The sequence below is a fragment of the Chelonia mydas genome, chromosome 14, assembly GCF_015237465.2.
Source record: "Chelonia mydas isolate rCheMyd1 chromosome 14, rCheMyd1.pri.v2, whole genome shotgun sequence".
NCBI lineage: Eukaryota > Metazoa > Chordata > Testudines > Cheloniidae > Chelonia > Chelonia mydas.
In genome coordinates, this window is record NC_051254.2 from 3,233,594 (window position 1) to 3,256,827 (window position 23,234).

At 54.0% G+C, this 23,234-nt stretch overlaps 3 protein-coding genes across 6 annotated transcripts; 1 reads left to right on the forward strand and 2 right to left on the reverse strand.

The window, feature by feature from the left end:
• Positions 1-860: 860 nt before the first annotated feature.
• TSPAN10 (tetraspanin 10) lies at positions 861-8,080 on the forward strand. Its single transcript, XM_007070937.4, has 3 exons — positions 861-1,395; positions 5,402-6,006; positions 7,065-8,080. The coding sequence occupies exons 1-3, from the start codon at positions 1,147-1,149 to the stop codon at positions 7,387-7,389; spliced, it is 1,179 nt and encodes a 392-aa protein (XP_007070999.3). The 5' UTR covers positions 861-1,146; the 3' UTR covers positions 7,390-8,080.
• A 1,494-nt stretch (positions 8,081-9,574) lies between these two features.
• On the reverse strand, positions 9,575-21,480 carry PDE6G (phosphodiesterase 6G). Of its 4 annotated transcripts, none has more exons than XM_037914498.2 (4): positions 21,347-21,480; positions 11,455-11,660; positions 10,519-10,559; positions 9,575-9,803 (listed from the first exon to the last, which is right to left on the reverse strand). In XM_037914498.2, exons 2-4 carry the CDS (start codon positions 11,598-11,600, stop codon positions 9,727-9,729), a joined length of 264 nt encoding a protein of 87 aa, XP_037770426.1. In that variant the 5' UTR covers positions 11,601-11,660; positions 21,347-21,480; the 3' UTR covers positions 9,575-9,726. The 4 variants fall into 4 exon arrangements, with proteins under 4 accessions (XP_037770426.1, XP_037770425.1, XP_043383686.1 ...); XM_037914497.2 differs by lacking the exon at positions 21,347-21,480 and adding an exon at positions 16,543-16,681; XM_043527751.1 differs by lacking the exon at positions 21,347-21,480 and adding an exon at positions 16,542-16,675 and having other exon boundaries at positions 11,455-11,669.
• OXLD1 (oxidoreductase like domain containing 1) lies at positions 21,308-23,133 on the reverse strand. The gene is made up of 2 exons (XM_037914496.2): positions 22,994-23,133; positions 21,308-22,068 (listed from the first exon to the last, which is right to left on the reverse strand). The coding sequence occupies exons 1-2, from the start codon at positions 23,066-23,068 to the stop codon at positions 21,589-21,591; spliced, it is 555 nt and encodes a 184-aa protein (XP_037770424.1). The 5' UTR covers positions 23,069-23,133; the 3' UTR covers positions 21,308-21,588.
• Between the last annotated feature and the right edge of the window lie 101 nt (positions 23,134-23,234).

The following is a 23,234-nucleotide window of genomic DNA, read 5'->3' on the forward strand; positions in this document are numbered from 1 at the left end:
CTGAGCCATGTAGCTAAGTTGATCTAATTTTTAACAGACCAGGCCTAAGTGCCATTGACTTGCAATAAGCTCTAAGTCACTTGGAAATGGGACTAAGGCCAGGTCTAGACTACCCCGGGCCCCAGTAGAGCTATGTGGGGCAGGGCGGGGCGGGGCAGAGATGTGATCCCTGACTGACAGAGCTGGGCTGGCAAAAGCCTCTTATGTAGGCACGGTTGTAGTGACAAAACTGCACTTTCAGCAGTAGCGTTTGTGTTGCTGGGAGCCTGGAATACGCAAAATCAAGTGCAAAAATGCAGCTTGGTGGCTGTAAAGCAGCACTCAGATGAGGCACGTTTTGCTGGTATAATATACAGGTATAGCTACCCTGGCAAATCATTCCTAAGGGAGATCTGCCTTTAGACTCCTATGTCACTTTCAGGCACCTTTGAAAATTTGACCCTAAGGCTGGGATTTTTAAAGGCGTCTAAGGGAATGAGGTGCCTAAATTCACTTCAATGAGAGTTGGGTGCCCAACTGCTGTTTGTGCCTTTGAAAATCTCCTTATAAGTCATTCTGGAAATTCGACGGAGGCTCCTAAGTCACATAGGCTCATGTCCTTCAGGGTATTTAGGGGGCCAAGGCCCACTGATTTCCTTAGGTGTGTTCGAAAATGTTACTGATGGCCGCTAAGGAAATGCAAAGCACCTGCTTTCACAGGGCCAAATGGATGAAAGTGACGGCAGTCAGAGCAGGGGTCAGCTCTCAGCCTGCTTCTATCCCCTGAGGATAGTTAATTTGACATCACTGCATACCTGCAGCTGCTTCAGGTAAACCCCAGGCCGGAGTAATAAAGCTCTGATTACCTCCAGGGGAAGGACACAGCTAGAGAAAGGACATTACAAAATAATAAAATAAACTACAATCAGCCAAATGACAACAAGGAAGGATGTTGTGGGGGATCTCCCGAGAGCCTTGTTCTTAGTAATTACCCGCCAGTTACAGCCCTATCATGGTCGCTTTGTTTCTTTTTGCAGCCATTTAACCAAATAACCTTGAAGTATGCACAGCTATGTGGCAAGACAGCTTGTTAGAAGCTCAAGAACTGGTATACTCAGGGCACACAAGTCAGCATGGGCCTCTTTAATTGCAGGGGCTACTTAAGCCATGAAATGTGACTTCTCACATGATAGGAGCCTGACTGAAGTGCCTGCCCAGCCCCGAGCTCTGACTACGCCTTGCTTGTGGATCCTTCTGCCTGCTAAAGCAGGGGACGCCTGCAGCAGGATGACATCTGGACCTGGCCTGGCAAGCACAGGAGGGAAGCTCTTCATGCTTGTTGCCCCCTTTGTTGCGCGGTTTTCCTTCAGGAAGGTGAAGGTGGAAGAAGATGAGAGGAGCCCATTGTTACCAGAGGTAAACCCTGGGTTTGAGTTACATGCTGGCTTTGTGCTTCTCTTTGGAGTATGTGGGGGTCACGCTCTGAGACTCAGCTTAACTTCAAACCCAGAACTGATTTCAGGGGTCTTAGGAGCTCCTGTAAATAAAAGACTCCAGTGTTCTTCTTGGGGGGTTGGAAGGGGAGACGAAATCCTAAGCTCTGTTCTGCGTCAGGGAGGGGCACATCTGGAGCATCTCCACTGAAGTCAAGAGCCACTCCTGACTTGTGCTGATGAGCCGGATTCTTGCCCTGGCTTAAATCTCTAAGGTTACAACTTGTTCCCAAAGTCATTCACTCCCTCCCCCCTCCGCCCCCCAGTTCTGCTCTCCATCTGCTGTGTGTTTCCCTTCCTGTGCTTGCCACTAACGCTAATCATGTCTGGCATCAGGCTGAGCAAACTAAAGTGGACCTAGAGGCCTTGTTTGCCATGGGGTGTCATGAGGCTGGGTTCAGATTTCTGTCTCCAGCACCTGGGCTGGGCCTGGGCTGGAATCAGCAAGCCTACCCCCTCTTCTGGTGGCGGCAAAGGGTTCCTCCTCCCAACATCTGTCCCTCACTCAAACCCTTCCGCTAGGCTTCCCAGTGAGTTGTCATGACACAGAGGCCCATTAGTGGTTCACTACTCTGTCAGCAAGTCCTACCAGGCCTGACAAACTCGCCACACCTAACACTCTGCTGTCATGGTGCTTCCCAAACAGTGATGTAAGGTATCAAAGGCAAGCCGATGGCACGCCGGTCAGTAGCATCGTAGTGAATTGTCTGTACTGACAATGTACAGGGAATTGTGTATCTGTATGGAAATAATGTTTTCAAGTCTGGAACAAGGCAGAGTGGACAAACAGCTGTTCTGCCAGGCAAAGGAAGCGCCATTTGCATATTAAGTCAGGTTGGGAGAGGCTGTGAAACCGACATGGCAGAGCAGACTGGAGTGTGAATGCTAGGGGCCATCCTGACCGTGGGAGCAAAGACAAGAAACGCTGGGCTATATAGGGAGATGCAAAGGAACATTTTGTTCTCCATTTGCTGGGGAAACCCTTGGAGGGCGTGGGGAAATCAGAGCAGCCTGGATCCTGGTATGACTGAAAACTGGCAGCTCGGTCAAAGAAGGAATCCTGGGAAGAAGCGTCCCTGGACTGACTCAGAAAGGGAACCACTAATCAGTTTAAAGAGCAGGAGGACTTGTGGCACCTTAGAGACTAACAAATTCATTTGAGCATAAGCTTTCGTGAGCTACAGCTCTCTTCATCGGATGCATGCAGTGGAAAATACAGTGGGGAGATTTTATATACACAGAGAACATGAAACAATGGGTGTTACCATACACACTGTAACCAGAGTGATCAGGTAAGGTGAGCTATTACCAGCAGGAGAGAAAAAAAAACCCAAAACACCTTTTGCAGTGATAATCAAGGTGGGCCATTTCCTGCAGTTGACAAGAAGGTCTGAGGAACAGTGGGGAGGGGGGGGAAAGAGGGGGGAATAGTTTTACTTTGTGTAATGACACATCCACTCCCAGTCTGTGTTCAAGCCTAATGTAATGGTGTCCAGTTTGCAAATTAATTCCAATTCAGCAGTCTCTCGTTGGAGTCTGTTTCTGAAGTTTTTTTGTTGAAGAATTGCAACTTTTAGTTCTGTAATCGAGTGACCAGAGAGACTGAAGTGTTCTCCAACTGGTTTTTGAATGTTATAATTCCTGACATCTGATTTGTGTCCATTTATTCTTTTACGTAGAGACTGTCCGGTTTGGCCAATGTGCATGGCAGAGGGGCATTGCTGGCACATGATGGCATATATCACGTTGGTAGATTTGCAGGTGAACGAGCCTCTGATAGTGTGGCTGATGTTATTAGGCCCTATGATGGTGTCCCCTGAATAGCTATGTGGACACGTAACTGTTCTCTTTCCACTGTCCAGGCCCGACACTCAAGTGACACGGTCACTCTCGGCTCTTTGTTCATAAACACGTATTTGCTTTCACCATAACTAGATCGCTGTGCGATGTTATTACAAAGGCCTGGATCCTTGTAGCCATCCGGCTGTGTGTACGCTGTCTCTTCAGGGACAGCGGCCTTGGTGGTCACTGTGAGTGTCCAGTGCTGGGGCTGGACACTGCAGCGAGAGGCTTCTGAGGCATTCGGGGACTGGGGTATGCCAAGGGCAGAGCTTCCAGGCAGATTGTCTGGGGGGCTGACCCCCAGTTTAGCGCTGAGGCAGGGGGGTAACAAGGTGACCCACCGTCCTGGCGGCCTGAGGGAGCGTCCCAGAGAAATGTGGGAGCTTGGAAGGGAAGGCCAGAAGGGAACAAAGCAGAGCACTGTATTGCTCTGTCCTATCCCTCTGGGTTTGACTGGGGAAGACAGTATCACACATGTAAGCAATGACTCACTTACGCTGGAGTAAAACCAACAGATCACAGCAAGGCAAAGCAAAGCCACTGTAGACCGTGCCACCCGCAGGGCTCTGGGGCTGTCTACGGCTTCCACTTTGGCTTTTTAAAATGGGCTTTGTATTAACAAACAGGTATAAGGCAGTAACCGCCTTGTGCAGCCCCGGGAGAACAACCGCTAAAGAAACGTTGCCCTCCATCTGGTAACAGAGCAGTGACTAGAGAACAGGCTACAGGGAACAACCTCTTCTGTTAGCCCTATTGCAGCCCAGACCTGGCCCGGACCCCGCAGAGCCAGGCACTGGGCAAACACCAGCCCCTCTTTGGAGCTCTGAAACCTCTCTTGCCACAGCTGCTCTTTTTCAGTTCAAGCTCTTTTCCCCTGTACACCCCACAGGTTTCTGCTGCAGCTAAGGAGCCTGGCTCCTTGTTCGCTCATGGCAGCGAGGGATCCCTGCTCCTGCTCTCCCAGCTCTAGCAACAGTGGTGAGCCCAGACAGGAGCACTCACAGCTTTGGAGAGAATGGCCAGCTTTGGACACGTTTCCTTCTGGGGAACCCTCCCCCCAAACATAAAACTTGCAGGATATTTGTCCCTGGTCCCCTCACCTTTGCTAACTACCCTATACCCGGGGCAGCTGATGGCCCTGTGCAGGACGGCCAACCTCAAACGTTCAAAAATCGCGAGTCAGGCTCACTAAAAACCAGGAGATTGGCTTTAAAGTCAGGAGAGGAAGTAAAAACAATAGCTGTGGTGTTCATTTATTGGCCTTCTGCTCTCTGAGCCTTTCGGGTGCCCGGGGGGGGGGGGGGGGTCACACCTGGGAGCTTTCTGCACAGCCACGAGGGCTAGAAACTTACTTTTCCTTTAAAGAATGAAGGCTGGAGTCATCACATCGCCACTTGACTCCAGGAGCTGGGGCTTTAAGGAAACAATAATTATCATGGCAAAATCCTGAGAGCTGGCAACGCTGCAGGTGCGTTGCTGCGCCCCGAGACTCCTCACTCTTCCGACACACAACACAGTCGGTGTTTGAGAGCTTTGGAGCGAAGCATCAGACCCATTTCACACAGTGTCGTGCACAATGGCTGCAGATTAGCCGAGAAGAGAGACTGTTCAGGAAGCTGGGTGCTGACTGAATGGGGTGCCAGTTTTGTATGAGAAGGAATTAAATAGCTGAAGATCTACCTATTGCTCCTATGACATCATAGCACGTTCATTCTCTCCACTGGCAAATCCAGATACAGTTTGCAACTCTTCTGTACCCTGTTCTATCACAAAGGGCTTGCCATGCTAATGGAGGCCATTTGAAATGTTTGCTTCCTTAAGCAATAGTTGTGCCGGGGAATCGAGCCTTAACCCAATGCATTAAAATCCTGCTTAAGGCTCATAATGAGGGAGTCTGAAAACAACAAAGTTTTGAGGGGTGGGGAAAGCGATAAAGTTTAAGTGCAACAGAGAAAAACTTTAGCCAAGACCAAATCTTGTCCAAGCGCCCCACTGGGACAGAGCTTCCCAGAGGAGAGGACATGCTTGTACTTTTCTGCTCCTCATTAAGCAAGGAAATGATCTGTTCTTTCTCTCTCACCAATCAGACCCGCAAACTGGACAAGCTGCTTTCTTCATCCAATGTCCGTGGCCCCCTGTTCTTTCCCGCTGGAGACCCAGACGCTGGATTGCCTGAGAAGCACCCAGGAAAATGGGATCTTCTACTGCCCCCCAGCCACAACCTGGATTCCTGCAGCTATTGCATTAAGTACCTGACCTTCCTCTGGAACCTCTTGTTCTCTGTGCTGGGTTTGCTGATCTTGGCCTTTGGGATCTGGGGGCTCCTGGACAAGGAGTCCCTGGTAAGTGAGCGTATAGCCCACCTAGGCTCTGACCCCATGCTCTTCTTTGTCCTGGTTGGTTTGGCTGTCAGCACCATCTCTCTGGCAGGCTGCATGGGAGCGCTCTATGAAAACACCTGCCTGCTGAAGTTCTTCACTGGGGGAGTCATCACTTTTGTCATCTTGGAGATTCTAGGTGGGCTCGTACTGTATTCTCTGAGACAACAGATCAAGGGCTCCCTGCAGAACATCATGCTGGTGGCTGTCCTAAGGTACCAGGATGACCCAGATCTGAGATTCATCATGGACGAAATTCAGATGGGCTTGCAATGCTGCGGCGTGGAGTCCTACCAGGACTGGAAAATGAACGTGTGAGTACAAAGGTTTGGGCTACAGCCACGTTGTCTGGCTCGCTTGGGAGGCAGTGGAAAATCTCGGCTTTGGGCAGTCCATTTATCCAGCCTAGCAAAGCACTGTGGCATTCCTAGTCCAAATTCTCCTTGCATGCAGGAGAGCCAGCAGTGACTGGCTCAGCTCCTGGCTACAAGCTCATGCTGCAGCTGTCTGTGCAGCTTCCTAGCATGTCAGGCTGAGTGCTTGCAAGGGGTGTGGTACAGCCATATGCCTTCAGCCTCGCTTATGCTGCATCTTGTGGAGGCTCCTTGCAAAGCTCATGGAAACTTACCAGCCAAGGCACAATCTGTGCCCCCTCCTTTCTGTATTGTGATCTGACTTGCTGAGTGCGAGTATAGATCTCCACAAGGTATTTGTAAAGCACTTGTGGGCCTGGCCTCCACAGGGCGGCTCTCCCTGTGGACTGAGAGCCAGGGGGGTGGATAGACACTGTCGGAGCTGTTGCTCTCACACGAGGAGTGAGCTGATGAGATTGGGCTATGGGAAGATGCTGGCCTACAGTGCTGGAGCCCCAAACTTCTCCACTTTCTCCTGCAAGGGAGGCTCTTTGCTTTGCTCTTTCTTCTTACAACAACCTGATGAAACTCCAGGGCAGGGCAGGGAATCCCCGGTGCAAGCTCAAGGCTCTGGGCCCACCCTCTATTGCTTGGCTGGCCGGTGCGTTTGTGTATGGTGGGGAGCCTTTATCTCCTGGTGGGGGTGGGCTGAGGAAATGACACCATTAAACCAACCTGAGACAGGTGCTGGCAGGTAACGTTCCCATTCAGATTCCAGCCGCCAGCCCCAGACCTGTGCTCCGATTTGAGCCTAGTGCAGCGTGGCCCACTCAGCAGAGGGGTCTCAGACTAGAACCACTGCAGCCTTTCCTGGCCATGGGAGATGGACCCCAAAGCTGCAGCTCAGGGTTCTCTGCTCGTAGCGAGCAATGCCAGTTCCTGCAGTGGTGAGCACACAAGCACTTGGGTCCTCGAGTCCCCCCCAGAGAGACTGACTGATTCTCCTTGTTCACCCGCAGGTATTTTAACTGCAGCTCCCCAGGTGTGCAAGCCTGCGGCGTTCCCGCTTCCTGCTGTCTGAATCCCCTGGAGAACGGCACCATCACAAACTCCCAGTGTGGCTTCGGAGCCCTCGGCATGGAGGAGGTTGCAGCTCAAAGTATCATCTCCCTCGGCGGCTGCGTGCCCCAGCTGAGCCGGTGGCTTCACGGCCATGGGGGGGTGCTGAGCGCCTACTTTGTATTTCTGATCCTGGTTGAAGTTGGAGGCTTATTATTGGCAACCAAGTTACTGGCAGACCTGGCATTTGTCGGAGCGCTAGGGCAGGAGCCCGGGGCTTGGTGACTCACCGCACGTGGCTGGAGGTCAGGGTTGGATCCTGGGGCGGAGCCTCGGGCCCAGAACCGCTCTCCAGCATGGCAAGATGGACGGTCTGGGCCCACTGCTGAGCTCAGGTTCTCCGAGGCCTCGCTGCGCGGGAAAGGTTGTTTAGTATAAGCTCCTGTGTGAATCGAAGCCTGGCTGGTTGTCTTGGTGTAACCCCCTTGGTGGACACGCGGATTGCAGCATGAAACGGCGCCATCATTCCAGCTTGTGTCGCGTGAAAAGGGGGTGGACCCAAGCCAAGAAAAGCCCCTCGTGCACTGGCAGAAGGGCCGTTGTGGGGAGAGGGGTTTAGTTCTGGGACTAGTCTGGCACAGGCAGGGAACTCCACTGGCCCCACTGAGCCTGCTGGGAGCGGAGCCCTCCGTGCCTGGCCGGAGCAGCAGGGTGTGCGCAGGAGAAACAGCCCAGCGGCACCATCCCTGCCTCCGACTGCTGCTAGGAGACCCTCTCTGAGCGGCTCTGACCTCAGTCACGGAGGGGGAACTCCAGGTGAGTGCAAGGCTTCCTATGCCACCCTGTCTCCAGCCCTGGGTGCAAATGCTGCTGCTGCCTCCCATCTCCTGCTTGCTGGGGGGAGGCCTCACGCCTGCCCAGCTGGGGCTGGAAAGCTTTGTAGTTACCTGGCAAATAAATGTCTGCCTGTACCGTGGCTGTAGCTGTGTGTGGCTGTGGAGGAGGGGAGTGACTGGGAAGGGCCCCCCTGGCAGCGAGATACCACACAGGGCGAGTGAGCCCACGAGGAGCGACAATCGCCGAGTCCCACGGCTCCGCTTTTAGAAACCGCTGCCTTGCCGGTCTAGGCCGGACGCGCCCAGCGGTGGCCGTCTCGCTTCCCCTTAAGCCCACTCCTGGCCGTGGGAAGTGAACGGCCAGCTTGCCCCACCCTCACCAGGGGCAGGGGGGTTAAAGGCCCAATCCAACAGCTCCCTCCGCTGACTGCGCTGGGCCTCAGCCAGGCCTTGCAATGAGATGCAGCCTGCACAATAGAGCCTGGTCCTGCTTGTCTGTGCAGGGATGACCCTTGAACGCCCAGTGTGCTGGCTGGCTGGCTGCCCCGGCCCTGCCACACCCTCCCCTTCCAGCACAGCTGACTCAAAGGCTCCCAGGTTCCCGGTTCCTTCCCCTCCCGCTCCCAAGGGCAATCTCCAGGTGACTAATGTTTGCCCAGCACTTGGAGGATGTGGAGTGCTCAATTAGGGGTTTGTGCTGAGTGGGAAACTGCCCCAGCTGCTCCCTCTGCCTTGCCTCTTGGATCAGCTGTATCAGTTATCCGTGGGCTCCCAGCTTCCAGAGCCCCTTCCACAAGCAGCTCCTCTCAAATCAATAGACTTCTGTGCACACCACAAAATGCCTTGAACCTTGGCCCCCCTCCGGTCACCCAAGCAGCCAGGGTTTATGCTACCTCTGTGAGGCCCACCCCCTGCTCCTTACCAGCAGCCTGCGAGCAGGAAGTTCTCTGCTCCTCCCCATAGGTGGCTGCATTTCCCAGGGGCTGCCTGCTTCTTGCCTGAGAAGCATGTTTTGAGACAAGGGGCAGGGGAAGTTTTAAGGAGGAGAGCTACCTGGCCTTGCGGGGGGGATGTCTGTCTGTCTGTCTGTCTAAAAGCATTTTCCCTGGAAAAGGGGGAGGGTTGGTGGGGGGGGGGGTGATGCCTGGGTTTTGGCAAGTGCCAGTCATTAGCCCTGTATAATCCACCCTCTGCAGTTTATATAATGTAAAGCTACCCTGGCTCCTGCCTCCTGCAGAGAGAACCTGCCCAGCCCTAGGCATCTCGGGGCATAGACAGCTGTGAAGAACATCACGTAGACAAGGCCGCTAACAGACAACAGAGGGAGGATCATTCCACACCTCACACTGCGGACTCGGCGCCCCCCATTCCCTCCTGTTTATTTCCAAGGCTGCAGCACCAGTGAAAATTCCAGGGCTTTCAAACAATTAGCTCCCATGTTAAATGCCAAATCCCACCGGCCTGGCTCTGGCCTAACTCCCAGCAGGCTGGGCAAGCTGAGAGGTGAAAGAGACTGGTGGTACACAGCATGTCTTGGGGAAACCCTGTGTTAAGCAACATGTCCAAGCGGAGTGGGAGACTCTAGGGTGGAATAGAGCTGGCTCGGAAAGCACAGAAGCCAGGTAAGACTCAGGGCAGATTCAACTGAGCATGTTTATTTTAAAGAGCTTTTTCCGGCTGCTCTGGTCACGAGCCGCAACAGCAGCTGCATCACCCTCTGTATAAATAGTGACACCTCCGTGGGCTGCCAGGAGACACACGCCTCAATTCTGAGCTCAGGGGCTGGCTAGATGATGCCGTACTGCGCCAGCTCATGGAGTTCCAGGTGACTGAAAGCTTCCCAGGGGCAAATCACGGTGATGTCTGAAAGGGGAAAACCAGAGAGGCAGGGGTCAGCGTGAGCCAGGATCTGGCGGCTGTCTGGGAAAAGCACTCTCCCCAGCACAGCTGCTTGGCACATTGCACCGGCTATGGGGCCCCTACTCCCAGTTCAAATGGGGCTTGTTCCACAGCAGCGTGACCTGCCTTTTCAGTGGAGATCGGTGCCATGGGGGTGGGGGCTGTTTACCCACGGCAGAGCTCTCCCGGTGGCACTCCGCCTTTGCCACCCAGCTGTTCTGGAAGTTCGTTCCATGGTGCAGGGGGGAAGGGGGCCTGCCAAAGGGGGAAGGACGGGGCGGCAGAGGGAAGTAAGGCACAAGTTCAAGTCCCGCTTTAGGCCATATTTGAAATTGACCCACGTGTGTGACTCCTGGTTCCATTTATCCAGAGCAAACCCAGCCAGGGCATGGCTGGCAGCCAGTTCTCAGGAGGGAACCAATGGGGGTGGGGAGCTGCAGGTCAGGGCTGAGCTGTGGGTGGTGAGTCCAGCACAAGCCAGGCTGGGAGTGGTGGAAATGCAGAGTGGGGTGGATATCTGCACAGCTGTGGGCCTCTCCCCAGGACTGAGGTGCCTCTGCAGAGCGGGGTGGGGATGCCCTGGCCCAGGGCTGGCTACAGCTGGTGACGTTAATCTCTCCCTTTCACGTGCAACACATTCCCTATTTCCAAACCAGTCAAGCACCAGCTGCTCGGTTACCTGTTCCCAGCCCCTCCATGCCAGGGATGTCATCACCGAACCTGCAAGGAGAGACACCATTACATCACTCTCCCCGCCCTGGGCTCAGCCTGGAGCATCCCTGCCCACCCCCAGCGATCTGTGACCCCCAGCTCTGCGTGGAGGGGTGTGAGACGAGGGACTGGACAAAGGGAGCATCTCCAGCACATACCCCTCGCTGGCCAGAAACCCAGCCTTGAAAGAGCCCCTTGCCTGAGTCCCCAGCGCCGTAGGGCAGTGGGGTGGCTGCGGCTCTTTGCACCCCAGGGGAGAATGGAGCCCTCGACAGCTCACTCTGGGTGTGGATCCTTTGCAGAGGACCTTACGCTCACGCCCTGTCTGCTCTGGAGAATCCCGCTGCTGCAGTGTCCTGCGTGAACTGCTGAGCCCCCGGCTAGCTGTGTCTTCCTGGCCGTGGCCAGTGAACGGGCAAGAGGGGCGAGAAGACGTTCACGACTCTGGTTCTCATTTAGCTGCTGTTTGGGGCACTCCTTTCTCTTTGTAAAGCCCCCACCAATGTCTCCCTGGGCTGGTGCCAGCTGCTCTCTGGAGGGCTAACCTAGCCAGGCTCCCCTTCTGTTGCATTGTTGGACTGTCCTGCCACCCTGACCCGCTCGAGTCCCCTCTAGCCTCACATGGGTTGCCCTAAAGACCACTGTTCGGGGGAGAGTGGATGGGGGCGGGGTTCTCCTGTGACAATGCCCCGCCCCTGAGCTCTCTGCGGATTAAATGCTCAGGGGTTCCAGCTGTTCCTCATGGGGGGCAGAGCCCAGGCCCAGAAGGGGCTGGCAGCACACAGAGCCCCTGGGTTAGGCAAGTCACTGCTGGCATATGCAGGGGACCATGCCCTGGCTGCTCACCGGTACGGGGGGGGAGACCAGACTCCGAGTGCGCGGCACTCCCACCCTCCGTGCTCACCCTTGGGTCCCCTTCTTGGGTGGCTTGCTCTTGAACTGCCTGGTTTGCCTCTGCTTGAATTTGGAGGGCCCTTTCCTGGGGGTGGCTGGCCCTCCAGTCACCCCGGTGGCTGACTTGATCTCCAGCTTGGGGGGCTCCAGGCTCATGGCTGCGGTGGGGTGTCAGCTGCTGGTGCAGTCCCCCTGGCTCCAGGTCCCGGCTTCTCCCTGCAGGTCACAGGTTTGGAGGCAGAAAGAAGGAAAGAATTGGCCATGTGAAGGGAGCAAGGAGATGGCGGCCCACGGTGCCCGCTGAGACAGGCCACCAATGCAAACGTCCCATGGCGTTCCTGGGTGGGCTAGCAGCAGCTGGAAGGGGATCTAGATGCACAAGCCTCTATGCCTGACCCAGCCCTCTTAGCCAAGTGTGTAGCAGCGGGCTCCTCAACCCAGCTGCCGCTAGAGGGGGGACACAGCGGCACCCTAGCGGGTGTGGGTCACCCAAGGCTGCTTGCTCCTGGGAGCAGAGAATGTGGGTGCAATGTGGGTGGTGCATGGGACCACAGCTCCCTCTAGTGGCTGACTCACTAACTGACGGCCTGTTACCGCTGTAGCTTGTGGGGCAGGGGGATGCGCTCTCTGGTGCTCAGCAGCCACAGTTCAGTCCCCACCCATGACAGAGATTTTCAGTGCCCGCAAGGGGCTGTAGCTACCCAGCTCCTGGGAATGAATGGGAGCTGGGTGGCCAACCCCCAGCCAGCTCTGGTCAGGGGGCTGGTGCATACAAGAGGCCAAGGACAGTGCTGGCTAGCTGGGGAGTGGGAATGCAGACCCCTCCCATGCCCTTTAAACGAAAGTTTTAGCCACTCACCAGCCCAGAGTGGGCCAGGGCTCCGTTCCATGGCTCAGTGACCCACTTGCCCGGCCCCCCGCCCCTGCTGCAGAAGAAAAGCTCCTGCAACCTTGGAATTAGCTCAGCTCAGACAGCTAAGCTCATTATTGCAAGGACAATGACGGCACTAGGGAACATGGGACAAACCGGGGGCTTTAGTGTCTATTTCTTTAGACAACAAATCCCTGAAGTTACAACTATTTGCTCCTTCTCCCCCGGCCCCCAACGTCCCGACTCCCATGCCAAGCCTGTCAGGAACCTGGGGGCAGAGAGGGCTGAATGAATCTGGGCGGCTCTTTGCTGGGTGCTGTTATTGCTTCTGACACTGGGTGCTGGGAGCAGCTGGTGTCCTAGCAAAGGGAAGATCTGAGCGTGCAAGGTCAGCTGGGCTGCTGGGACCAGCACTGTGCAGAGGTCTCTTCCTGCGGTTAGTTCTCAGAAAGCCCTGGGGCCCCACGCTTAGCTGTGTGCATGGTGGATAATGTACCACAGCTTGTTAACAAGGACGGGAGCAGCACCTGTGTGGGACTGAAATGTCCCTGCTGGCTTGTTTTAAACTGTGTGTTTGCAAGGACAAAACAGGTCCTTTCTCCCTGGGACTGCGGGCCCTGAAGTCTGTGCTCCAAGGCCCTGATCCAGCACATTTATCAGTATGGGCTGCTGCAAGCACGGGCGTTACTGGGCCCCCATTGAGCTAAAAGTCATATATATTTAAAAAGACAAAGATCCAGGTCTACAGATAATGCGTCGCAAGATTAGCATTTGAAATGAGCTCTCAGAGACCGTTCGTTGTGGATGCTGCTGTTGGCATGTCCGTTCTCTTGGGCAGTGAAAATAGCCTAGGCGAGAGACAGTTTGATCATGTAATGAAAGACTGTCCCCCGCTGCATACCCACCAAGGGCAGAATTAAGGTTACACAGGCAAGCTTAATTCTGGCATTTTCTAACTTTTGAGGGCAAGGACGAAGCTGTTAGGAGATAAATATAAAGGGACATGATAAAAGAATACAACATAATGACTATAATGAGAATACAGGTAGGTGGCTTCAATGTATCCTTCTGAGCACAAGAAGAAGCCACTCAATCAGCGAAAAGCAGCAGATTTAAAACCAATCTGAGGAAATAGTTAACACGGGACCCAGTTCTTCCACAGAACTCATTACCACAAGACGCCATTGAGGCCACAAGCTCAGCTGGACTCACAAAAGACTGAATGCTTCTGTGGGTAATGAAAACATCCAGGAGTTAAAAACAATCCCCCATCCCCAAGGTTTGGAAGGGCCCTAACCCTTCATGTTTCAGGACATGAACTGACCTTTGAAAGGAATAGGTGGTGGATGTGTTATTCTATAATTGCCTGGGGCAGGGGGAGCTTCTGAAAAAGCTGGGGCTGGCCACTGGGGTAGATGGATCCCTGCTCTCGCCCAGCCTGCCGATTTGTGGGTTACTGCACTCCGGTCGCCCACCTTAATGCTGCTCTTTTACTTGTAGCTGTGGCGGACCCAGTGATTGCACTATTAGTTCCCGTGAAACACGAGACCGGTATAACGGGGGGGGGGGGGGGGAAGGGGGGGGAGTGCAGCACCCATGACTTCTCCTCCAGCCCGATCATACCTGGGAACCCAAACTCGCCTCCATGTTGCCAGCTCTCATGGTTTGATCACAAGTCTCAGAGCTGGTGTTTTTCTTCAAGCCCCAGTCCCCCTGCATCATGTCATTACACAGGAATTTCAGCGTAGTAATTGTCGAGCCCTCATGGTGGCATACGAAACACAAACCCTAGAGGCTCAAAGACCAGAGAAGGAATAAAAAAAACCTTCCCCCATTTATTATTTTTTAAATCATGATTTTTTAAGCCAATCTTGTATTTTTTTGGGAGGGCAGGGCGCTGACTCATGGTTTCTTGAATGCTCGGGGTGGGTAAATTACTATAATTCCATTGTTTCTAATGGAGGGGCTTCTGCAGCAGTGTCCCCCTTCTGTCCCCAAGAAACGTCTCAGTTCTGGGACGTGTTCCAGGGTGAAACAAGCAAAGTATTGACAGTTACAGTCACTCCCAAGTAAAACCACAGGTAATTTAGCAAGGCAGATATAATTTGTGAAAGGAGAGATGAGTTTCTAAAAGGCCAGATAGAATACAGAATCATAGAATATCAGGGTTGGAAGGGACCTCAGGAGGTCATCTAGTCCCCAACCCCCTGCTCAAAGCAGGACCAATCCCCAATTTTTGCCCCAGATCCCAAAATGGCCCCCTCAATGATTGAACTCACAACCCTGGGTTTAGCAGGCCAATGCTCAAACCACTGAGCTATCCCTCCCCCCAGTGCTGGCCTCCCAAAGCCCGTGGGCTAGTATGCTATCCCGCAAGCAGCCCTCCCACGTTATTCAATAGCCGACTAGCCCCTGGGCATTGAGAGGCCGGATTCTAGCCCCTAGTGTTTATTGCTCGTGGATAAATGATCCGAGTTACGAGGTGCCTCCAATGAAGCTTGGGTCTTCAACAGTGAGTGCTGTTTCCAGCACCTTTACATCCATGAAGCCTGTGAGGGATTTCAGCGACCCCCTGACCAAGCCACCTGTGCAGTTACTATCTGTTCACAAACGCCGCCCCTTCCAAAGACTGTCTCCTGGCTTCTCCAGCTGCGGGGCATCTCATTCCCCACACTCTGTGTTCTGCGATCAGTGGCATTCCCTTCCGTTACCAACACCTCTCACGTGGGGTGGGGTGGGGGGGTCTGGTCTACCAGGCTGGAAAGGGACCCGGGGCTGCGAGTCAGGAGACCTGGATTCTAGCCTTGCCTTTGCCATATCCTGGTTACATCACCTCACTGTGCTCTTCACCCCACCGGTGGCTGGCGTATTCAGACTAAGCGGTGTGTGTGCTGAGCAGCCCCTAGGACACCGGGGCTCTGATCTGGCCGGGGGCCGCCAGGTGCTATTTCAGTGCAAAGAATAAAGTTAAGCACAGGTGGAATCTATGAAGCAGTCTCCCGGGCAATAGTGCAACATGTGCCTGTTTGCAGGATGGGGCCAGGGTCAGCAGCGGTTGCGGTTCCCCTCTCTAACAAGGCCAGTTTAACTACTGGCTCAGAAACATTTGGGGACTGATCCACAGCCATTGAAGGCAGTGGGAGTCTTCCCATCAGCTCAGGGGCTTTGGAGCAGGCCCTCAGCACCTAAATCCACAGCAAGCCAGAGGAAAAAAACTCTGCAAACAACTGGACAGGTTTGCGTATCCTGCCTCCTCTGCAAATCCCCAGAGCAGCGCTAATCCGAGCAGGGCTGTTCTCCTGGGTGGCAGGGCAAGATGTCAATATTTCTGCAGATACTAGCCGTGGGCTAGCAGGCCTGATGGGGCTGACAACAGCCCCAAGTGGGCGGGGAGGAGTCCCCCTCCGTTCCTTAGAGGGGAAACGACTTGCTCCGTAACAAATGATTGCAAGGAGAAGGGGAACGGCTCGACACTTGGGGCTCCCCTGGCAAGAGCAGCCAGTCAACGCTCTCCCTTTCAAAACATTTTTCAACAAAAACCAGCCTTTTTGCAAAAGGAACATTTCCCTTCTCTCTGAAATTTTCTAGGACCCCCAGCCCTGTTTCCAGGGGTTTTTCCTTCCCCAGGATCCACCCACCCCACTTCCCAGTTTGCAACTGGAAAAGGGGAAAGAGCAAAAAACCAAAACATTTCAGTTAAAAAGAATCCCAGAAAATTGTTTTAAACATTTTCTCTGAAAAAAGACCCATTGTGACCAACTCTGATCCTGAGCCTTTGTCTGACCCTCGGAAACAGACCGAGCTGCCCAGAGGTTTGCTAGGGACACTTGGCTGCTCCTTCAGCAGGCTGGAAGTACAATGACAGCTTAGAGCACCCCAGCTATTATCTATTTTGGTTCTTCGGTGCCTGTCCAGACTAGCTACCTTGGACCATTTCATGCCAACAGTCTGATAAGGTTCGAGTCCATCCCGCACTGGCGAACGGCACCACGGCCTAGAATAACGACTCCCTTCACCTCTCCAAACTCCTCGGATCACTTGGCATCCACAGTGGAAGGACCGACTAGATTTTAAAGACCAAGGAAAGGAACCACAGTCTCACGCAGGGTGGCAGAAGTAGACAGACAGGGACATAAGCAAGATGGAGACTGGAGCACAATGACGCCTTACGTAAGAAGCTGAGGAACAGCTGCACTTGGTGTATTCAAAGCAGAGGGGATTACTTACCCCACTGCAGATGTTTCACAGGGCCAGCTGCACTGGGCTGGCACTAGCCCCAGCCAGCTCTGACTGTCAGCGATGGGTCCGTGTCCTATAGACGACACTCTGGATGGTTCTTGCGGGCGGGTGGGTTTATTCTGCTCCCGGATAATAGGATTATGACCCTTCCTTTAAAATGGGTAAGCTGATTTAATTTCTAATGGTATGTACATCGTTTGGGGTGGGTGAGAGGAGCATGTGGGTGAGAGAGAGGGGTGTTGGGGTAATGCTACTGTAACACACTGTCCGTTCCCGCCCATTTGATTGTGTATTTTATTGTTCCACAGGGGCATTTGCTCAACTCTCTGGCTCTGTGCAATATTCAGTGTGCAGTGCTGTGTTTGGGGCAGAATAATTCTTAGCAAATAATTTATCGGATGGATTTTGCCTCCTCTTCAGTTTAGAAGCTTGTTGTTGGGAGATCCCTGGCTGGCAATCAACGACCCAGGAGTTCCCGTGAGCAGACTTCAGCCTGCAGCTCGACCGTCACAAATATTCCAGACAGCGGAGCTAGTCTGAGCGCAGGATCCTTGACTGACCCTGTCAGAACCTGCTGTCCCAGCTGTCAATTTAAAACGTGCTTTGCACAAATCTGCAATACTGGGGTCCAATGGGCCGATTCTCAGAACCCTTCTGCCATGAACCACATTTGCTAGAAGACCATGCAAAGCACCTGCAACGGGGCTTAAAAGTGGGCCCAGATCTTTGCAGTGTTCACCAAGCTCTGCCTATGGGCACATGACATTTCCCTTTCCGACTTATGTGTATTGCCATATGGTTAGAGGGCCCACCCCTGGATCCCGGCCCACTGCGCTATTCAGACAGTCCAAAGAGCACACAAGCTGAGCAAAGACATTAATAGCAGATAAAGTGCAATTAGCGTGACACCAAACAGACCAGGGACGAAGTCCCTGCCCCGAGGTTCTTACAAGACAGAAAACCCCATGATAACAAGGGATGGGCCCCAGATTCAGCTCATATGGACCCCAAGCTACTGTCCGATCTTGAAAAACAGTGAGGTCACCAAGGGCCTGGGACTCTGGGATGCTACCCCATACGACAGCATCCTCCTGGCCGAGGCTAGCAATGCTGTAAGGCCCCCTCCTGGGCAGATGAAGTCAATGGAAGCCGCAGGGCCCTGAGCCACTTGGAAAAAAAAAAATCGGACTACTCACTTAGCAATCAAGCATGGATTCAGGTGCCTCCCTTTGCAAATGCTGGCCACAGGCACTAATGCAAAGGCTGGTCGTCACTGCTGGGTGATTTGCTGTTTGGTATTCTTAGGAACCTAGGAATTGCCAGGGTGGAGCAGAAGAAAGGGTCCACCAAGTTAATTCCCAGGTGCTCGCCCGCGGCCACTGCTAGCTGCTTCAGAGGAAGGCACAAGAGGCTCCATAGTGGGCATGTTATTCCTTATCTGTCCACTGGGGAAGTTTCTTCCTATCCCCTAGTAGTGAAGCATGAAAGTGGATATCCCTTCCCCGTTTTAATCCTATCACTACAGATGTTCCCCATTCTCCATAGGACTGTCTAATCCTTTTCTGACCACTGCTAAGGTGTTGGCCTCAGTTGACAATAAATCTCTGTGACAGGGAGTCCTATGAGTCAACTGACTATCAAGCATTAAAAAAGTACTTCTGATCACTGCTCAATTTCTTGGAAAAGCAACTCCTTGGTCTTTGCCCAGGTTTCCTGTGGAAGCACCAGTTTGTCTGCTGGATGAGTATCATTCCAAAGCTAATCCCCTTGCACTAAAGCAATTATAAAAAGGCATAATCTCAGTACACTTTAATTGAACTTCAGGCCCTTCCACTAATTACAATTAGTTAGGCTTCAGCAAATAGGATTATGCGAATCCAGGAACGTTTTAAGGACACCAGCTGAACTGGTTACTTGTCTGATAAAGACAAGGACTCCTGTTAATTACCGAGTCCATCTTGAGTTTTATTAGCGCACACTGCTGAATAGCTAGCAGGTCTTAGTGGCACCCGCTTCGTTAGCCAGATTCCGCAGCTGGGGGGAGGGTTGAGTTTCTGTCAAGATTTCATTAAAAACCTCAAACTCTGCAGCCAAGCAGAGCAAGGGCACTGCTCTGGCGGGCAAAGTTTTAGGGCGGCTGGTGCTTTGTGACACAGACCCCTTAGCAAATGGGAGGAAAATGCTGTCATTTAGCACAAAGAACGTGGGACAGATTCCACCACAGCCTCTATACACCTCTCCAGGGTGCACATGGAGGGGGAGGAGGGAGCAGATCTGCAGTGCCAGGTGCGGCAGGAAATTCCACAGGTGCAAAGCCTTGAATCACCCCAAGCAGCTCTGGCACAGGAGGTGGGGCTGGACGTGTGCGAGGGGAGCCTCCACAGCACATGCCACTACAGAGCTTCTGTGCTGCGCCAGACGGCACGGCAGCCACTAGGCAGCTCTTGGAAGGTGCTGCAAATTAGAGCTGTCCTGCAGCTGCTCTTAGTTATGCCTGCGCCATTTAGACCACCACAGCAGCCCAGAGGCACAAATGTGGCTTTAAAGCCACGTATGCCCCTCCCACACCAGGCTATGCCTTCTGCGCTGCATCTCCTGGAGGCAGGGACAGACTCTCCACCATCCTCCTCCACTCATACAGCACGCGTTCCCCTCACAGATGCCCAAATCCCTGAAATGCAGCCACATCTATGGCAGAACACCACAGCCATTTGCCAGCGAACCATTCTCAGAGGAGATAGCGAAGGCCACGGTATGCAGTGGAAGCAACGGGGCGGATGTAAGGAGGCAGCAGGTAATTGTTCACACCTGAATCGGAGCAGGACTCCACAGCTAAAAATCACACACTGACCTAAAACCTTTAACAAACGAGAGCGGTCAACAGGTTGGTTTTAGATCCCACCTCAAAAACCTGTACCCGCAGCAGCACCGAGCCCCCTCGCACCACACTGGGGCAATGGCCCAGCACTGACCCCAAGGGAACAGTTCTCTTATGCTACCTGGGTTTTCACTGCAGGTCCCCCATGCAAACGCTGATTAGCCCTGCTCTCGGTGAGAGAGCCCAACATCGATGGCATGGCTGCAAGCCCCCATCTGGCAGAGCCCAGCACTGCAGCTCTGCACTAAGCTGCAATTTTGATTGTAAAATCCCCAAAGTTGCTTTTTGCTGTTCATTGATCTCTCTAGCAAGCAAGGAAACCTTCAGCCCAGGGAAATAAATGCTATGTTCTCATCTCACAATTCAGAGCTAAGCCAGGCCGTTCATTGCACTGGACTCAACTGAGATGTTTTGTGGGGAGATCTCCAGGTCCAAACTGTCACTAGGGATCTATCTCCCCCTTACAGAACTGAAAGAAGACCCACAATCAGCAGCTGATTTATACCCTCTGCCCCCTGGTTCTACAGCAGTGATAATGTCTGAACAGAAGAGGGTGGGACAGACGTGCCCGAGATGGACAGAGCCACCTCTGCAGAAGGAGTTTCCTCTCCCCTCCAGGAAGAGAAACCCCATTTGCTGTTGTTTCTTCATGCAAGGGAACCTCCCCCATTCTCACAAACAGCTGCAAAATAACAGGTGAAGGAGCAAACTCACTAAAGGACAAAGTGAGGGCACTGCCTGGTGAACGGGGTTTTCATCGTGTGTGTGGACAAGTGTAGCTTCCCTTTAATTAGTGATACCAAGCCTGGCAGAGTGCAGGCTATATAATCAGGAGGCCTCGCTAGAGCTCCGGTATTAAATCTTTGCTGAGAAGGGGTGAAAAGAGTCTCAGGTTTAGTGTGGCTTAGCAAGGTTCTGCCCTGTTTCTAACACAAGCAGATCCAGCTTGCTGCTTGCAGTTTATCATATCTGTAGCTAGTGGTCTAACGTACACACTGCATTCATCTGTGATGCAGATACAGTCCACATGCTCACCACCCGGACTGGGTACTTTGCCCTCTGACTAGGCTGGGGTGCCAAAAGTCAACTGCAGCCATCTAGGGTTAACCAGAACAAGCAGCATGGCAGATGGTTGGTCCCATTGCTTGGTAACTGCTGAAACCCCCTTGTGCAGGGATAGGTATCCCACCCTGAATACAGTCACCTCTGATCCCAGCGGGCCAGCAAATCCCGCTGGCCCAGGGGAAAAGCCATTTCCTCAGGAGGATGAGGGGACAGGTTAGCAACCCCCTGCGAGGCCTCCTCTTAGAAGAAAGGCGGAGTTCCTGCAGCCAACCCCATCTGAGGGGCTGACATGACAGAAAGCCTCAACAAGTGCTTACAACATGCTGAAGCCTCTACTAAGCTTAGAAAGAGGCAGCAAACAGGGTGGTTTCTAAAGGGTTTCCAGGCCCTCCCAGGGAATGCTGCTGTCACTTGGCGGTTATGCACTAGGCTCTTCAATTCCAGCCACCAAGCAGCTGGGTGAGGAAGCAGTGCATATTCAGAGGGGAACCCAGCTGGCCATGCATCAGGGGAGAGAGAGGAACATTTATCTAGACTACAGCAGGGGTTTTAAAAAGGGCTAAGGGACAAACTCCCAGAGAATGTGGGACTTGGGTGCTGAATTCGTCATCCCCTTTGGGATTCCCAGCCTAGACGTTAAACAAATATTTTTAAAGCAGCGTACTTCACGTTTTGTCTCACGCTTAACACAGTAGTTAAGCATGAGACAAAACGTGAAGTAGCAGCAGCTAGGAGCCCAGGTCCCGGGCCAGGGCCCCGTCACGGTAGGCATTGAACAAGCCCAGAACACAAAGGCAGGCCTAGAAGAGGTTCACATTTTTAAGCACACGGGTATGAATTTATTCTCACCCAATTTCCGCCAAGTACTGTAACTCATGCCAATAAATAATTGCAATCCTTTACCAACTAGGAGTCAAGCTGGGTTCTCGAGCCCAGGAACCAAGCTTCAAAGAAGATGGATAAATTATGTTAAATAAGGAGCCTTTTCGGAGAAGGGACAATAAATAAATATGGGCACTCTCTCTCTGGAGTTTGTAGTGCCATGGGAATAGAGGAGCCATGGCAGGAGCCAACAGCTTAAGCTATGCGCATCAGTCTTTCTTCATACGGAATCTGATTTCCATCTTTAAAATCATTTTAATGTTCTCATCTTCTATGTGCTTTTCCACAGCGGCTAAGGCCTGTTCTCCCCCATCCTGGTAGTGTTTCAGCAGCTCCTCTACATATGCAATCCAAACGCAGTTGTGGCAGCCGCTCATACAGCAGTTAGTGGGGGGAAGGAGTGTTGGGGGCTTGGAAAAGGGGGGCTCTGTGTCTTTCAAAGGCTCTGAGCCCCCTGCAGTGCAGGGCTCTCCGTCGCTCTGCTGGGGATCAGTCTGAGAGCCATCTCCTCGGGCCTCTGAATGGCTTTGATGGTGGCTAAAATCTGCTTTTGACAGGTCCACGGAAAGCCTCCGAACACTGCAGAAGTAGTTTTTTCGGTGGTCTCTGCGAGGTAGCCTGTCCCAGAGAGGACACCCACATCTCTGCAGTCTCCAGCGCTCGGTGCACCTGAAGAGTTGTAGATTTACCTGGCAATTAATAACAAACTTACAAGAGAGGTCGAACTGTCACGCGCCGAGGGCTCCGCATGGCCGGGTCTGGTCCATCGTTCTGATGGGCATCTGCGCTGATGGGACTATCCACACAGCCCCTGGGGTGGGCCCAGCAGCTCGCCCAGCACCGGGCAAGGCTCACAGCCGCTCTCACAGCGCCCCAGGCCGCAGGAGCAGCTCGGGTGCGGGGAGGAAGGCAGGAGTTGGCCCACCAAGTGCCCTTGATAATCCCATACTGGGGATGGAGGAGATGGGTCCAAAGAGAGACAGGAGATCCCTCCGCCCCCAACCAGCCTCCTTCCCCTCCACCACATACAGCCCCCCTGCTCCAACCTTCCTCCCCCACACAGCCTCCTTCCCCTCCCCCATCCAGCACCCCCACTCCAAACCCAGTGCCCCTGCTCCCATGCCAGCTCCCCTCCCGCATACAGGTCCCCCCAGTCCAGCCCCTCCCCCGCTCCCATGCCAGCTCCCCTCCCCCATCCAGGCCCCCCCAGTCCAGCCCTCTCCCTGCTCCCATGCCAGCTGCCCTCCCCCATCCAGCCCTCATGTCAGCTCCCCTCCTCCATCCAGCCCCCCCCGGTCCCCTCCCCCATACAGCACCCCCACTCCAACCCCAGCGCCCCCGCTCCCATGCCAGCTCCCCTCCCCCATCCAGCCCCCCCCGCTCCCATGCCAGCTGCCCTCCCCCATCCAGCCCTCATGTCAGCTCCCCTACCCCATCCAGCCCCCCCCGATCCCCTCCCCCATACAGCACCCCCACTCCAACCCCAGCGCCCCCGCTCCCATGCCAGCTGCCCTCCCCCATCCAGCCCCCCCGGTCCCCGCTCCCATGCCAGCTGCCCTCCCCCATCCAGCCCCCCCCAACTCTGCTGCTTCCCAAACAGCCCCCGGTGCTCACCTGGGGACGGGCCCCCACCGCGCGGCTCCCCCCCGCCAGGCCCCGGCCGCACCGGGCCGCCCCCTGCAGCAACATCCCGACCGCGGCGCCCCGACAACCCGCCTCGTCTCCGCACGAGCGACAGCTTCCTCAGCCAATAGCCGCAGCGGCGCCTCCAGGCGCGAACCAATAGTTGCGGAGGGGGCGGTCCCTGGGGACGCGGACCAATGGGAGCAGGGGACCGGAGGGGGCGGGGCGCCGG